This window comes from Diadema setosum, chromosome 2 (genome assembly GCF_964275005.1).
Source record: "Diadema setosum chromosome 2, eeDiaSeto1, whole genome shotgun sequence".
Lineage (NCBI taxonomy): Eukaryota > Metazoa > Echinodermata > Echinoidea > Diadematoida > Diadematidae > Diadema > Diadema setosum.
This window is the reverse complement of record NC_092686.1, coordinates 16,593,319-16,610,235: the sequence shown is the minus strand read 5'-3', so window position 1 is coordinate 16,610,235 and position 16,917 is coordinate 16,593,319. Positions and strand designations below refer to the sequence as shown.

Below are 16,917 nucleotides of genomic sequence, written 5' to 3'. Positions count from 1 at the left end.
TACAGTGCGTGTCAAAAGAAGTTCTGAAAACATTTTTGTCCCCGCCGAACGAGTTCGAGCAGGGGACTATGAAACGGGCTCCGTACGTGTGTGTGTCCGTGTGTCCGTCCGTCCGTCCGTCCGTGTGTCCGTCCGTCCGTGTGTCCGTCCGTCCGTGTGTCCGTGTGTGCGTCCGTGTGTGATCAAAATGTTCAAAATGCTACTCCTTCGCCATTTCTAACCCGATTTTGATTCTGTTTGCTTTATATGATAGCACTACATGGGAGCTTTGAAACTTCTATACAAAATTTCAGTTGTGACCTTTGACCTTGACCTTTGACCTATATTGTACATTTTGCTTCAAAATGCTACTCCTTCGCCATTTCTAACCCGATTTTGATTCCGTTTGCTTTATATGATGGCACTAGGTGAGGGCTTCAAAACTTCTACACAGAATTTTGACCTTTGACTTCTTTGACCTTTGACCTTGATTTTTTACCTATATTGTACATTGCCTACAAAATGCTACTCCTTCGCCATTTGTAACCCGATTACAATTCCGTTTGCTTTAAGTGATGGCACTAGGTGAGGGCTTCAAAACTTCTACACAGAATTTTGACCTTTGACTTCATTGACCTTTGACCTTGATTTTTGACCTGTATTGTACATTTTCCTACAAAATGCTACTCCTTCGCCATTTCTAACCCGATTTTGATTCCGTTTGCTTTATGTGATGGCACTAGGTGAGGGCTTCAAAACTTCTACACAGAATTTTGACCTTTGACCTTGATTTTTTTTACCTATATTGTACATTGGCTACAAAATGCTACTCCTTCGCCATTTCTAACCCGATTTCGATTCCTTTTGCTTTATGTGATGGCACTAGGTGAGGGCTTCAAAACTTCTACATAGAATTTTGACCTTTGACTTCTTTTACCTTTGACCTTCATCTTTTTACCTATATTGTACATTTTGCTACTAAATGCTACTTCCGGCGGGGACATATATTACGCACCGCGTAATTTCTACTTTTCCTTGTTATGCTTGTGTTACAGTGTGTATACAACATACAAAATCAGTAAAGACAAATTCAAATTTTTTGTAGAAATATTTTAATAAAAAGTATGTACATAGTTCAACAGGACAAAAAAAAATGAATGTGTGTTTGTAATTCTTATACACACCTACAAGATCAATGGGATATACCCACCACAATGTTCTTCATATCACAAGATTTTTCCTTTGGACCTTTTTTTTTTTTTTTCAAGTAAATGTATTCATGGAAGTAAAACTTGCAGTTCTGATACTGTTGGTCAACTTTTTATTTGAAGGGCATTCACAATGTATACAATAGCTGTGACAGTTTATCATAACAGCACTGAGCAGATAGATACTTTTGATGATTTTAGAAACCTGAAGTGATCACATCACAATTACAACAATCAAAAGTCTACCACACATAAGATCGGCTGGTTCATCACATCCATGAGTTTCACTCAAGTTCTCTTGATTCGTGTTATCTCTAAAATAACATTTTAACATCTTTTGAAAAAAATTATAATTTTAACTAGACTTGTGTAGAGACCTCACAGTTTTGTTTCTGTTTTGTTTTTGTTTTCCTTCTCTGGTTGTTTCTAGATCTGTATCTTCTGATGAGAAGCAAGCTTACATATTGATATAGTATGCAACACACTTACTACAATGTAATTACAATTAAGTTTTCCTTACAAAGCAATAGGCAGGTGCTATCACTTCTCCCCACATAAACTCAGAAATACATAATACAATGTAATTTGATTGCATAATTTAGATATGTATTTGTTGAGACAACTGTAAGTACAATTGTACGTAGACATGGTGCTAAAGCCCTCTAGGTGCAAGTTTTGCAAGCAAGAGATGGCCATCCATTTTCACACTGTATTTTCCGTAGTGTTTCACAAAGATTACTTCAATTTGTGGTAAACTCTAGAAGGTGATCATTAGCAGGTTACCATGAATACAGCACATTACAATTTACTACACTGAAATATCTTCTGAGGCAAAAAGCATGGGTTCTACACCAATAAATAATGCTTCATTCTTGAATCTTCATCTTTCATTTCTGCAGCTGCAGATATTTGCATTATCAAGTTTATCACACAGATGAAACAAACATCGTAGATACATGGGAGTCTTGTTTATAACACGGACACCTGGGGTCCGTTTCATGAAAGTCTTGAGAGACTTTTTGCTCATAAGACACGCATATGAGAGACTTCATGAAATGGATTCACTTCTCTTTGAAAGTCTCTCATGGCTACATATGAGTGACTTTGGCCATTCTGAGATGTATGTCAAGACTTTAATAAAATCAAATGTGATGACTTCATAAAACGGATCCCTGGGCCCTGTTTTATGAAGAGTTCAAATTGATTATATAGTTGATTTCAACTGTAAGTCTCTGGCAGTCTGTGCGGTAAGGAAATTTAAAGTCGATTTTATCTTTTGATAAAACGGAACCCAGGTCTGGCAAAGTTACCTCATTACATCCCACCCTCAGATCTGTACACATAGTATGGCATACTGGTAATAGTGCCGAGCAGGAAAATGGGGGGGGGGGGGGGAGGAAAGTGCTTTGAAGAAATTCTCACTGTATCATGGCACAGACGGGACCTGCCTTTTATCAAATAAGTTTAACAATGAATCTTCACACTGTCTACAAATCGTCTGAATATCTCAATCATCCTTTACAACATAGCGCTGTTGGAGCAAAATAATGGTACTTCAGAAAACAATGTCTTGATACAAGGCTCTACACCAACTTTTCTTCTTGCGGCCTGTTCGGGCCACTAATATCTTTGAATTTGAAAATTAGGTGGCAAAAAAAACCCAAAAAAAACCCTTATTGGCCTGAAGTAAAAGGAAATATAACATATCTATTTTGAATCTTAGGTTGCCAATTCTGGCAACCAAAAGATGGCTTTTTGGAAATTTGGTGGCCGACATCAACTTTTGGCAGCCCAGGGCCTATGGGCCACTGCTAATGTTGAGCCCTGCTTTAGCAACATGTATTGCAGAGATATTAATTCTAAATACATAAAAACAAATGAACAAAATTACTGTCCCTCTTTCGATAGCATTGTGTGTATCTATTCAACAGAAGTATTCTAATTTTGACGAGCCACATGATTTTGCCCACTTCTTGGTTCCAGACAACAAAATTTTCCTTGCTACATCTGCACAAATTCTTTGCTGTTCCTCTTTGGGTTCTTTTTTTTTTTTTTTTTTTTTTTTTTGTTGTTTCTTCGTTTGGTTGGTTGTGTTTTTTGTTGTTTTTTTTTTTTTTTTTGGGGGGGGGGCAAAACTTATCTTGAAACAAAAGAAACTTAAGATTCCCAGAAATTAACATTTCTTGGGTCCCGACAATTTACTCAGTTGAAAGAGGACTCTCATATCTGACCCTCGCTATAACGGGGACTCCCCTGTAGTTGTTTCTTAAAACGCAAGTAAGATACACTGTACTCTATTCTAAACAGTTATGCAAAGTCAGTCTTGAAGTGTGCACAATTATATTGCAAGCAAAACTGTTCATACAATATTCATATCTGTAGTACAGTTGGAACTCATCTTTTCTGTGGATCTGAGCTTATTCTTTGTGAATATTCCCAGCTTGAAGGTTGATTATTCTGAAATAAGTTTGCTTCAAATATCTATGATCTCATCATTACCTTCAAAACCCTTCTGGTAGAGGCATTAAGAGAAAATGATTACAGGACTAGATATGATACCAAACTGAAGTGTAACCCTACACATGTATGTCAGCATGATGCAGATCATGCTGCTATAATGACCCAGACCTCAGGGGTGGAGAGACCAGAATGACACCATCACCTCTCACAAACAGCATCTGGACATTCCTCTTTGTACTCTGGAAAACAAATAAACAAACAAAACAAATCATATAAAAAGAGTTATGAAGATCTAAAGAATAAGTAGGAGGCATGTATACCAGTTAAAGACAGTTGACAGAAGAAATTTGAATGGTTTGAGTATGGTAAAGTGATGTCAATCTACAAATCATTTTCTAGTTGGTCTTAGTGCTGCTTGCATGCTGGAGAGGTACGCTGTAGCACGATCAAGAATTAAATACATTGTATTTTGACAATGTACAACTATCAGGTCAAAATTCCATTGGAAGTGTAAATAAATCTTGAATTTAACAGGTGAATCTTGGTCAAGGAACAGGTTAAAAAAAGGCAGGAATATTGAGGTGATATGACTTTGATGGACTCTTTAACTTAAAATGGACTGTATTTGACCATAAGAGTCATGTACATATCATGAGATCTTTAGTCCCTATCATTGCAGCTGGACTGAACAAAGTATACAAGTTTGATACTATTGCAGTGAGTTTTCACAGTACATGTATTTATCTCTAAAGGTGAGAGTGATATGATTTACAATGATAAATATACAGTTAAACTTGCCCAGGTCGAATCTATTTGGACTGCAGAAATACTGTAGCTTCTAATCAGAGAAAATTTGACTTATGAGGGATTAATATCAATAGAATATAAAAAGAGGACTTGAAAAAACCTTCGACTTAGGTGATTATTCGACTTTACGTGAGGTCGACTTACGCGAGGTAATCTGTAGTATTTTTTTTTTGCATTAGCATAATCTTTGACCTCTTCATCAGACTAACCTTGTAGATTTCTTCGTAGGTTTCTTCGTCAATTTCCACAGTAGTGACTGTCTCTTCCACATCACCAAGGATCATGTTGAGATGCTGATCATAGGCCTGGAATGACATATCAAAATAATACTATGAGAGGTTCACACGTACAACAATGAATGAATGCTGACACACAAATGTGCAAGGTACAGTGGACTCATGTTATAACAAAGTCCTCGGGACCAGCAGTTTTCTTTTGCTACATTGAAATTTCATTAGAACCGAACAAATAAACAAAACACAGAGTGGATGATGTTGCGACCTGAATCTTTACTTTGCTGTCATCAGAATTTTGTTATAATGGGAGTGCACTTACATGTACATTTATTTCGCACTTGAGTTTCTATAGACTAAATTCAAACATCAATTTGGTTTTAACCATCTTTGTAAATTTGGACCATACTTGAACAGCATACTTAGATTTTTTAGCACCATTTGAAATCTGTTACATGCAGTGTATGCAGACCTCATGATTTCTCTACTTCTGATCACACAATCTTCATGAGACTTAATAATGAAAGAGACATCCACATACATTACACCATACAGAACATAGTCAATGTAAGATTAAGTGTCATAGCTCAATTAAGAGAGCACCCAGGCAAATGTCCTCTTGATATGTCCGCAAAAATGAATGGTGCTGCATTTTTTTTAAATCAAGTAAATTTTGGGCATATTTGCTCCTATCTTTTTCATAGACAAATAATTTTGAGGAGAAAAAGATACAGTGATATGCGGCAGGATATAACTTTCAAGGAAGCTGTTGGGCACATGCCTCAAGGACTGTACAACCTGTATTTTTACATATAACACAGGTGCAGATTTCGTAGTCAAGTATATATTTTCAATACACATGTGACATAAAAGGGGAACAGAGACAAGAGAACAGGTAGGTCCATGACAATGAAATTCATTCTTTAATTAATATCTGAATTCAATGTAATTACATTAATCCTGATCTTATCAACAATTCCAATATTACTAATTCTACGATATCTCATACATTCACACCAACAGTTGACTAATACAAAAAAGAATAAAGCATAGATGATGCAACACACAGGAGCTCTTCTCACACTTTCAAGAAAAAAATTAGATCATGAGAAGATATCACAACTGAAGTCCACTGAATCTTACATGCAGTTTTCCTTTCAATTCTCTGTCATTCCTCATCTTGACATAGATCTTCTCATCCAGACTGAGACGAATCAGGTCCAGTGGCTCCTCTACAGTATTAGCTGGCTGTGTGGGCTGTGTGTAGAGGATAAAATAACAACAATTACATGTATATCATTCTCACCTGTTAAATTGCTTTCTCAATCTGTGCCCATGTATATTGAAAGAAAGATTTCCTGTAAAACAGGCCTTATGGGAAGCAGTGTTTGAATTTGGTCTGTGAAATATCAATTTTAAGCTATCAAGAGAGGGAGAAACGGGGGAATGAAATAAGTAAAAGAGTAATAGTGATGATGGTGATATGATCTAGTCAAAGCTGGAAATATTGCTTGGCATAAACTTTGTGTTTTTAAGAATTTGATATATTTTTTTTACTTTTGTTATCTAAAGCTGAAGAAGCACTCTGAGAGCACAGACCTCCACCACAAAAGCAGCTCATTTCCATCACTGATCTTGTTCTTCCAAAGAGATCAGTGATTTCCACCCATATGTATGCATGCTGAAAATCGCCCAATTTGCCGATACACATGTAGAAAGCCTTTAGTTATGTCATCAACTTCCAACTGCATGGCGCGCCTCGCCCTTACAGAAACTAGAGCACGCTTTCAAGTTCGTTGACACTACCTGCCAAAATATCGAAAATTCTTCATAAAATCCATAAAAATTCTAGGATCACTACCAAAATTCAATCAACTGTTCCTTGTCTCATCCTCAACCTCTCCTGTACGTTACATCCAACTTTGGAATGTTCACAACTTTTTGAGTAATTTTGCACAAGACAAACTAACAAACCAACAAACAAACGCCGATGAAAGCATATATAACCTTCTTCCTTGGCAGAGGTAGTAATTTAGGCAGTCATGCACTTTACGGTCCTATTATTGGTACCTCATTCCCCATGCATCAAGGTGATATCCTGAGAAACCCCCACGCACTGAGCAGCTGGCGAGCTGCTCTTCTTGTATGGGCAATAAATGTTGTATCCCCAAAAGTAGACGATCCATTTTACTATCATTATTACCCATCTTCGAGCAGTAAATTAAATCAATACAATGTAGATCTACACTTCCAGATTTACGGTATCAAAATCCACTCAGCGCCAGGTCGAACCCTACACGACTGTGCACAATTCAGGTACTCGGCTTGCTCACAGAGTCGCAGCGATTGTCCCCCTTTTTTCATGCTAACGTATGGGAATTTGCCCTCTGTCCCGAAACTCAGGTATGCTGTTAACTATACACAGCCCAGTCACTGTATAAATAGCGACAGGGCTGTACCAGAGTGGTGCACAACAAAGAGCAAGCTCAGCGCGAATTTTACAATAGCGTTGAGTTTTGACACTTGACATCATTTTTTGTCACTTCAAACTCACTAAATGTAATCTTCATTAATGACACAACATACTTAACATAGCTATGTTATCGATATTGACATAAACATTTCACAACTTACTGAAAATGAAGATTACATACATTATATGCAGCATGTGCAAACGGTACTGGTATGTACAGTAAGGGTACCGGTTTTCGACACATTAGCACATTTCCTTGTTTACCATCAATACTAGCACCGGTTTACCTCGGAATTTCGATATGAAGTTGAGCTACTAAGGCCAATAATAATATGCCTTGAATGAATTCCCATGTGAACGCACTCGTGTTCAATTTTTAAGCGATTTCCGTCACGCCGTCGCTGGCATCAGATTTCGACACCCAGCATCATTTTTCGACACAATCACAGAACGCGCATCACGCATAAATCACATGGCGCGTACAATACGCGTACACTGCACTGTGGACGCAAACCGGCGCAATAACTTGTTGTTTCCTCTATAACATGTCCTAATATGAGAATGTCGAAATCTGGTGCCACATTCTCAAAGCCATGTCTTTCTACAAGTTTGCTCATTTATCACGAATTCAGCCATGAAATTACTAAAGACGATTATGAAATCAAACATCAGGATTTGGCAAACAAACTGATACTAAAGTAAGATAACCGGCATGGGTGAATTTCATTTTACGGCAGTTGTACATACAAAATGCATCATATTGTTTTGAATCCCTGAAAATGGCTGACATCAACATTTCTGCTGACACTGTATTGCTTTTCTCCTAAATATTCTACTGTCGGATCATGATGACAAGTGACAAACGATGTTTATATAAGAAGAGAAATGTGGTCGATAACTTGGTTGATTGTTGAAGTCAGACGTTTGTATCGAGTATAAAATTTACTGTTGGGTGTCGAAATCAGGGTCCTGTCGAAAACTGGTGCACTAACGGTACATCTATTCTGATAATCGGGAGTTCACGCAATCTGAATGCACTTTTAACGTTAAAAGGTTACGCTGTTGACCGTGGCGTGGGTCCATGCTGCTACCAAAGAAACCACCAGAAAGATTCTCGTCAAAACGGTCTGAAGAAGCCGTCCTCGCCCTGAGTGAAAGTGACTCTTCATCCGATGAAGAAAACAACATTGACATTAAGCCGCAAGTAAGGGATAAGAAAGCTTCGGTTACATCCATGCCCAAGTCTCTTTCTGATGACATCAGTTACAATGATGCAGAGTCAAAGGCAAAGCCCATAGACTTACCGTTCGTGTTAACGTTAACAAGTTTCCTAACGTTAGAGGTGCCAGTCAAGTCATTTTTAACTTTTTTGATGAGCCAGAACTGAAGAGCATGAACAAGAGAACTAGTAGAACTTTTAATTTCAATTGAAACTAGAAATATCACTTAAGGTGATTAATACCCCCGCCCCGTGACGACAGTCTTACCCAAGGAATGATCTTTCCTTGATCTTCTGCCATTTAAATGCCATTACCATGGCAACGCAGCTTCCGACACGTCCGAAAAATATGTCTTGCACATCTTCCCACCAAGACAATTGTGTGTGCCACATTTCATAAGCTTTTGTCAAAAACTGAGGAAGGTAGTTCAATTCACAAGATCTTTCCTTGATCTTCCACCATTAATATGCCGTTACCATGGCAACGCAGCTTCCGACATGTCAAAAAAATGTGTCTTGCACATCTTCCCACCAAGACCAATGTGTGTGCCACATTTCATGAGCTTCAGTCGAATACAGAGGAAGTAGTTCAATCCGCCAGATCTTTCCTTGATCTTCTGCCATTTATATGCCGTTACCATGGCAACGCAGCTTCCGACACGTCATAAAATATGTCTTCCACATCTTCCCACCAAGATCAAGGTGTGTGCCACATTTCATAAGCTTTGGTCAAAAAACTGAGGAAGTAGTTAAATCCGCAAGATCTTTCCTTGATCTTCTGCCATTAATATGCCATTACCATGGCAACGTACTTTCGGGTACTGTCAAAAAATGCGTCTTGCACATCTACAATCAAAGGCACACATCTGTACCAAGTTTCATGGAAATTGGGCAAAAACTGAGGAAGTAGTTTGCAACACAAAATTTTCCATCATTTTGGCTCATAATATGTGAGCTGTTACCATGGCGACATACTTTTTGTCACTGTCAAGAAATGTGTCATGCTGACCTATATCCTAAGACAAACATTCAATATGAATTCCATGAGAATTGGAAGAACACAGATGAAGCAGTTTTGCCATGAAGCATTTTGCCCTATATTTTACCAATAACATGCCGTTACCATGGCAACGCACTTTTTGCCACTGCGGAAATATGTGTCTTGCACATTAACATATATTCAGATGAACATCTGTACCTAATTTCATAAAAATTGATCAAAAACTGTGGGAGGAGTTCGCGACGCAAGATTTGTACCCATTTTTGCCCATACTATGCCGTTACCATGGCAACGTACTTTTGGGTACTGTCAAAAAATACGTCTTGCACATCTACAACCCAAGGCACACATCTGTGCCAAGTTTTATGGGAATCGGTTGAAAACTGAGGAAGTAGTTCGCGACGCAAGATTTGCAACGGAGCGAACGCCCGACCGCCCAACCGCCCGACCGCCCGACCGTCCGCTGATTCCTATATACCCCCTTCAAACTTCGTTTGGCGGGGGTATAATTAAAAGTTACCATAGTAACACTACAGTCAGTGACCGACCAGAGCATTTCACTTCTCAGCCAATCAAATCCAGAACCAGAGGCTGACGAAAAGGCCCGGTCCCACTGGCCGACGGACACAAAGCGTATGCAGAAAGGACACAGCGGACGAGCAAAATTTCGGGGATGGCTTCATCCGCTTTCATCCGCTCCAGAAATTGACAAAATTGGCGAAAATTGGCGGTAACAGAACGGAAATAGAACGGACGTGGGTAGTATGTAGCGGGGATGTTAAACGGATGTTCATCGGAAGCCTAGCGGATGAAAGCGGATGGAAGGGGATGACAGCTCCAAAGGGGTTACTGGAGATAATTGCGAAACGGACGCATAGCAGAAAAAGCGGATGCAGAGGGGATGCTTTCGAAATGCTTTATATACGAGATGCATACGCTTACATCCTTTCTATTAACGTGCTATTAACGATGTAAAGACGTTCCACGTACCATATCTTTCCTCCCTCTTTCCGTTTTTAGCTGCAGCGGATGTGAGTTGCGAGGATGCCCAGAGGATGCAGAGAGGATGCAGCGGACGTTTAATAAATTAAGGGATGCCGCACGGACATACAACGTCTGTTGCTCGTATGTCGCGGATTTACATCGTACACAGCGGAAAGTTCATCCGTTCTAAAACTTTTAAGCAGCTTAAAACTTTTTGCGCGGATGAAATCACAGTGGACGGATGCTCGATGGATAGAGCGGATGAAACACGTATGCGATGGGTACACAGCGGATTCGTAGCGATTTCCAACGGATGGCAAGATTTTTTGTATAGTAAGGGTACTAGGTCTCGCGCAGGGACGTAATGATCGCGCATAGCGTAACTGCGTATAGCAAGCGATATTACGCGTAGGACTAAGCGCAAAATTTGCCGATACGCCCATGGAATAAACATACCTGACTTACCGCTCAACATGAGAAGGAAGCAGGTAAGAAATTTTGATTTCCAACAAATTTTCCACTAAATTTCCAATTTTTTACCTTGTACAAACCTACCTTCCCTTAAAATCTGTTCTAAGGATGTTGTAGCCTAGACGTGTCGTCTCGTTGTCTCGTTCGTAGTCGATAGAATTCGTATTTACTTTTGTTCGATCGATCGTTTACCACGTGACGTCATCATACACAAGAACAATGTATGCTGCCAGCTACGCTGAAATACTGTTAATAAATGTTGTTTTAAGTCAAATTTTAACACAACGATTATAATATTACAAAGGAAAAAATATTTCAGTCTATCGAAGTTGAAGTGTGATTTCAATTTGAATTTGCTTGTGATTTCTTGTGCTAACTTGTGATATATTTGTGACAGGGGAGGGTCATAATGATACTGAAGAAAACAAATTAGATGAGAGTGTGACAAATGGGTGACGAAAATGAGAGGGTGACGAATGGGTAAGCACACACACAAACACACACACACACACACACAAATATATGTTCATATTTTACTTTTTTCCATTTTATATTACATGCATATTATTGGTTAAAGTGATTAGAAATACTGTAAGAAAACTATAAATGAAAATCATTAACGATTATGAAAATATCAATTATGATAAAAATAATGATAACGAGACATGAAAACTCGTCACATTGAGGACGAGTTAGGTGATACGCTTGTGATCATCAGATGACAGTCATCTGTGATCGACAAAGAAAAGAATGTGATATAGGCACCTTAAAGTTATATTGAGCGTGCTTGCGAAACCGTTTTTGTAACCACTCGGCCACGGGTCATCCACGGAAATGGTAAGACAAAAAAAAAAAAAAACCCAATGTATAGATATAACAGGGGGAAAGTCAATGCCCACTCAACTAACGTGGCCGTGTGAACATCTATTGCATTGCTAGACGGAAAAGCGGCCTTGTAACGACTGAGGTCGCTATGCCATTTCTGGCAACTTGGAAAAAATACGTCCCGCAGACATAAAACCTATAATCGGCTGGTTTTGATACCTTGCCTTTAATCATAATTTTCAGTGTAATGACGTCATCAAATTACAAAACAATGACATCGTCTTGAAAGACAATTGTTCAAAGTACAACACCTCAGTCGTCGTCATTACATACTATGATCGGTTTGACAAAGTCAACCTGCAAAAGTTTGCTGCAGTCGAAGCAATGTGGTCTCCAACACACAAAGAAGAGGGATATGGCGTGTGTGTGTGTCTGTGTGTGTGTATAGGTGCGTTTATATACGAACGTGATTTCTACATGGACGAATATGTAATACAAAGTTGAGGAAAAAAAACAGTAAATAGCTAAGTATTTTGTTTCGTGATCTTGTGGGGTTCGAACCCGCAACCTCACGTCTCTGAGACGTCGCCTTTAACCACTCGGCCATACGTCTCGACAAGAAAATATGGGGAACATTATGGACTTGAAAGACAGTTGTTCAATATATAACACATTCATCGTACGTTGTCAGTTTGCTATTGACATGACGATCTATCACATGAATATGAGGCAGGTATCATAACCTGTATGAAATTATTATAGGCATGGTTATCAAATTCCCCTAAAATTTCCTTATAATTGCCTTATTTTTACACACAGTTATGCTATCCCTTTAAACTCGTCACAGTTTAATTAGAATCATTAACATCATACATTAGTACCATATTCAGTTCCATAGCTGATCACGTTTGCTAATTAATTAGGATTAATTGTCTAGAATGTGTCATATGGCCAACCTGTATACACACGTATACACACACACACACAATGCTAAATGTATGTATCAAACATCTGTAACACAACTTTGAACTTACTGTAGGAATTATCGCTGCACTTATCATTCATACTTTTTATCACCATCTGAAACTCCACAAAAACCACTAATTGACAAATAATCATCAATACAGAAGACTGACTTAAAGGAACAATGCAAATACCTTTTTTACAATGTATAGCTTGTTACATGTGTAAATCAGCACAAAGTAACCACGACTACATTGTGTTACTGAATTGATATGAACAAATTTCATTTTGTTACAATATACTATATCAGTTTAAAAAGCCCAGCCTGCAAAATTTTGCAGCAGTCGAAGTAATGCAGTCTCCAACGCAAAACAAAGGTATACTGTGTGAGTGTGTGCGTATAGGTGTGTTTACATGCAAACGTGTTTTCTACATGGACGAAGGTGTAGTACTCCATTGAAGAAAAAAAAAAAGTTAAAAAAAATCATTATTTTCTTTCGTGCTCTTGTGAGGATCGAACCCGTACGTGTGCAACCTCATGGTTTCTGAGACGACGCCTCTAACCGCTCGGCCATTCGTCTCGACGAGAAAATTAGAGGAACGTAAACTTATGTACGTGAAAGATGAATCAGGAATCGTTTCGTCCGCATTCCATTCTCATTTTCAGTTTTAAATTGCAAAATTGTCAACCTCATGAGGATATTTCAAAGAATAAAATGCATGATTACTGCAGATTATTGTCACAGCTACAACATACTTAAGTTTCAGAGGAAATGAAGCAAAATCAGCTGAGATAAAGGTGCTTAAACGTTGTCAAGTCAATGCATGGTTTCTAAAAAAATCACCTCCCATAGACATAACACGTAAACTTGTCCGATTTTGCGTCTTTACCTTTAAACACAATTTAAAGCATGATGACGTCATCAAATTTCAAAACTATGACATGGACTTGAAAGGCAAATGTTCAAAGTACAACATATCTGAATTTGGGATAATATTGAGCTTAAACAACAGAGATACGAGCAAATGAATGTCAGAAACAGTACCTTAAAAAATTTAATTCCACTTTTTTTATTTCAGATGATGATATGATGACGTCATAATGTATTCATGGAGATATTGATGCTTGAAACGTTATTTCCAATTCATATGTTTTTGTAATATGCAATAAAAACATAGGGTAACCAGACGTTTTAAAGAGCTATGGCGAAATAAACAAAGACATGTTTTTCGCTATATTTGCACATAGACGCGCACACGAAATTTCAACTTTGCCGCCAACGCATTCCTTTGTTATAGGTCAAAATTGATCGGAAATCAATGGATATTGTTGCTTAATGTATCAGGAATCCAAATCTGTCAAAAAATGTGCATTTTGATTTTGCTTACGCGCACTACGCGCGAAAATGTGCGGACGGACGCGAACGCGCGAAACGCTTAAAATTGTCTGAAACTTCGAGATTTCCCATTGGTAAGTTGTTTTGAGCCTTTTAAAAGTTTGACGCGCGCGTACGCGCGCGTAATAATGTCCTAGGTAATTAGCATTAAAATGTAAGATAGAGCGTGACCTGAACTTAATGTCCACCGAAAATGATACAGAAATGACCTTTAGTTATGAAGTTATGATCGATCATGTAACATGGTCCGAAAATCACAAAATGGCGCCTAGATGACGTCATAGACATGTTACTGTCATGAAAACCTTATTGTGGCTAGATATTGTCATGAGACATGTTCCCTGAAAATGTCATGTCATTCTGTAATGTCACTCTTGAGATATTGATGACACAAAATTGTCCAGAAAGAAAGAAGAATAAAAAGAAATAAAGAGAGATTTTGACAATCACAATAGGTGATACGCTGATAGCGTATCACCTAATAAGAATGATAAAATGATGATGGTGGTGGAAGTGATAATATTAATAATAATAATGAAAATGATAATGATGATGATGATGATTATGATGATCGATGATGGTGGTAGTGATAATAGTAATAATGATAATAATAATAATAACAATAATAATAATAATAATAATAATAATAATAACACATATAATAATAATAATAATAATAATAATAACACATACAATAATAATAACAATAATATACACAAGTTAGGTAAAACTGCTGTTGCTTAACAGGGACAAATTTAATATCAAGTGAAAAAATACAGCAGAGGGGCAGACACTTTCACGCATGAAACTACAGAGGGCAGCTGCGCGATCTTTACATACCCCGAGAAATTGAAGGCAGAAAAAAAAGTCCGACATACAAACGGCGACAGCGCACTACTCCGTCATCGTATCATCAGGAGATTCTGGGAAGTGATTTTTCTGCATTTTCGTGATATTCATTGAGAAATTCAGGTACGATTACGGAATAACTTCTATTATAAGAGCATTTCAAATTTTCGTGCGCGATATCTAGACCCCTCAACCATACGCTTTACATCCTCTTTGCATCCGTAAGTGCAGTGGGACCGGGCCTTGAGGTTGAACACACCCCCCCCCCCCCCCCCCCCCCCCAAAATGCCATCACGGTCGACCGGACACTACGACTCACTTCTTACCCATTCAAAGCTACAGGTTAATTGTACATAGGAGCGTGCCGAGCCGAGTTGCAGGTTGCAAACTTGGCCTTGTACCTGGCTCGTACACACTGTTTTGCCACTGTTTGTACCATGATTTCAACCGCTATAATTCACATTGTCCCAGTCATCATACCCAATTTTCAAATTACTTTAATGAACTTACAACTTCTGCTTCTTCAGCCATGATGATGGTGATCGTTCGCGTTCTCTTGTGGCTATTTAAAGTATTGACTGTCTGTCATCACGTCTCTTTAAATTGTAACGTAGAGGTTAGACTTTCGAACCAGCCTGCCCAGCAATCACGAACACCTCTCTCTACAGCACTCCGCCCGCCCGGTGAAGATTATGAAACATCTGTAATGCAAGACTAACTAACTCTCGCGACCTGGGAAATGTATACATAACATTTGACTTTTGTTGAGTAACGAGATGACTAACTTTCGGTTCGAAGACACGTGCCCTGCAATGTTTCCCGCGAATCTCTTTGCAACCGACAGAGCTCACTCAGTGATATATTGCTAGTATTCAAGAAAGTAATAATATTGGTAAGAACGCTTTATTCATGGCTCAGGCAGGTGGTATGACTATGACTACGAGTCTCCAGATCAGCTGTTTACTCTCCCTCGTCGCGTACGAGTAACCCGAATAGCAGCCTGCGAGCTGCGCCTGCGGGCCCGTGTCCAGCCAGTGAGGTGAGTTTGGTAGAATCAACCGCCCGAACGGCGTTCAACTTGGCATTGCATAGCGGTATTAGGAATAGGATTGGCCAAAGCATTGTAAGAATGTACAAATGAAGGCAGTGTTTTTAACGTAGTGGTAGTGGTACGGTACTCTAATAATTATTTAAGATCTGGGATGATGCTCAGTGATAGATGCAGATGTGCATATGTGTACACTGTAGTGCTCAGCAGAGCAGAATTGACATCATCACAATTCTACAGTACAAGCTGTAAATTACCTTTGTAGTTTGAAATTCTACTCTCTAGCTAGTGCAAATTTATTTATTCTTTTCAAGCAGCACCAGCAGTGCCAGTGACTGAGCAGAAACTTTAAAAATTCATAACTCATGAATGGATTGTCCGATTTTCCCCGCCAAACTCTCACTGATACATTCGACTTTATATTGCTGCATTCACTCAATCCACGTCGGGTGTCTATGAAGGTGGACTTGTCGGTGTCCTTTAAGCCCAAAATGACAAAAAGACAAAGCGTTCCATTTCGCAGTTGTACTGGTCGCACTTTATACCTTTGGCCTTGTAATAGGGAGGAGATGTCAGTAGCTCTTTGTAACATGTCTATAATTGATGACTTGTAAAGTTGTCATATATATACAAAATTATAAAAATCTGCTGTAATTTACAACTCGAAATTATGTAGATCTAAAACAAAAAAAAAAAACTATTATGTAGATCTAACTGTTATGTAGATCTAAAACCCATTAATAACTGCATGTAGATGTGTTGTGCATGGTCAGTAATTTATTGCTGCTTGCTGCTTTTTGAGCATGTGACTGTGAGCAAGTAAAGGGTTTTATTTTAAACAATAGCAGACATAATTTTCTGTAGAACCTGTCAAAGTTTACCCGGTACTGACAACTGTGCTCTCTGTGATATGAACCATCCTAACAGAATCCACATTGATCATTGATGTCACTCTTGCTATGTGTTCATGTTAATTTTCCATTGATAATCGTAGTACCAGT

The 16,917-nt window shown here is 38.5% G+C and overlaps 1 protein-coding gene across 1 annotated transcript; it reads right to left on the bottom strand.

Moving 5' to 3' along the window:
• Positions 1–1,020: 1,020 nt before the first annotated feature.
• Positions 1,021–15,484, bottom strand: LOC140246190 (U6 snRNA-associated Sm-like protein LSm3). Its single transcript, XM_072325636.1, has 4 exons — positions 15,379–15,484; positions 5,831–5,944; positions 4,664–4,759; positions 1,021–3,886 (listed from the first exon to the last, which is right to left on the bottom strand). The coding sequence occupies exons 1-4, from the start codon at positions 15,397–15,399 to the stop codon at positions 3,800–3,802; spliced, it is 318 nt and encodes a 105-aa protein (XP_072181737.1). The 5' UTR covers positions 15,400–15,484; the 3' UTR covers positions 1,021–3,799.
• Positions 15,485–16,917: the final 1,433 nt, after the last annotated feature.

Coding starts and splice junctions, on each gene's coding strand:
- LOC140246190 (XM_072325636.1), bottom strand. CDS start 15,399: ATGGCTGAAGAAGCAGAAGTT. Junction 5,945..15,378: donor TGGCTGAAGAAGCAGAAGTT/GTAAGTTCATTA, acceptor CTCTACACACAG/CCCACACAGCCAGCTAATAC. Junction 4,760..5,830: donor AATTGAAAGGAAAACTGCAT/GTAAGATTCAGT, acceptor ATGTCATTCCAG/GCCTATGATCAGCATCTCAA.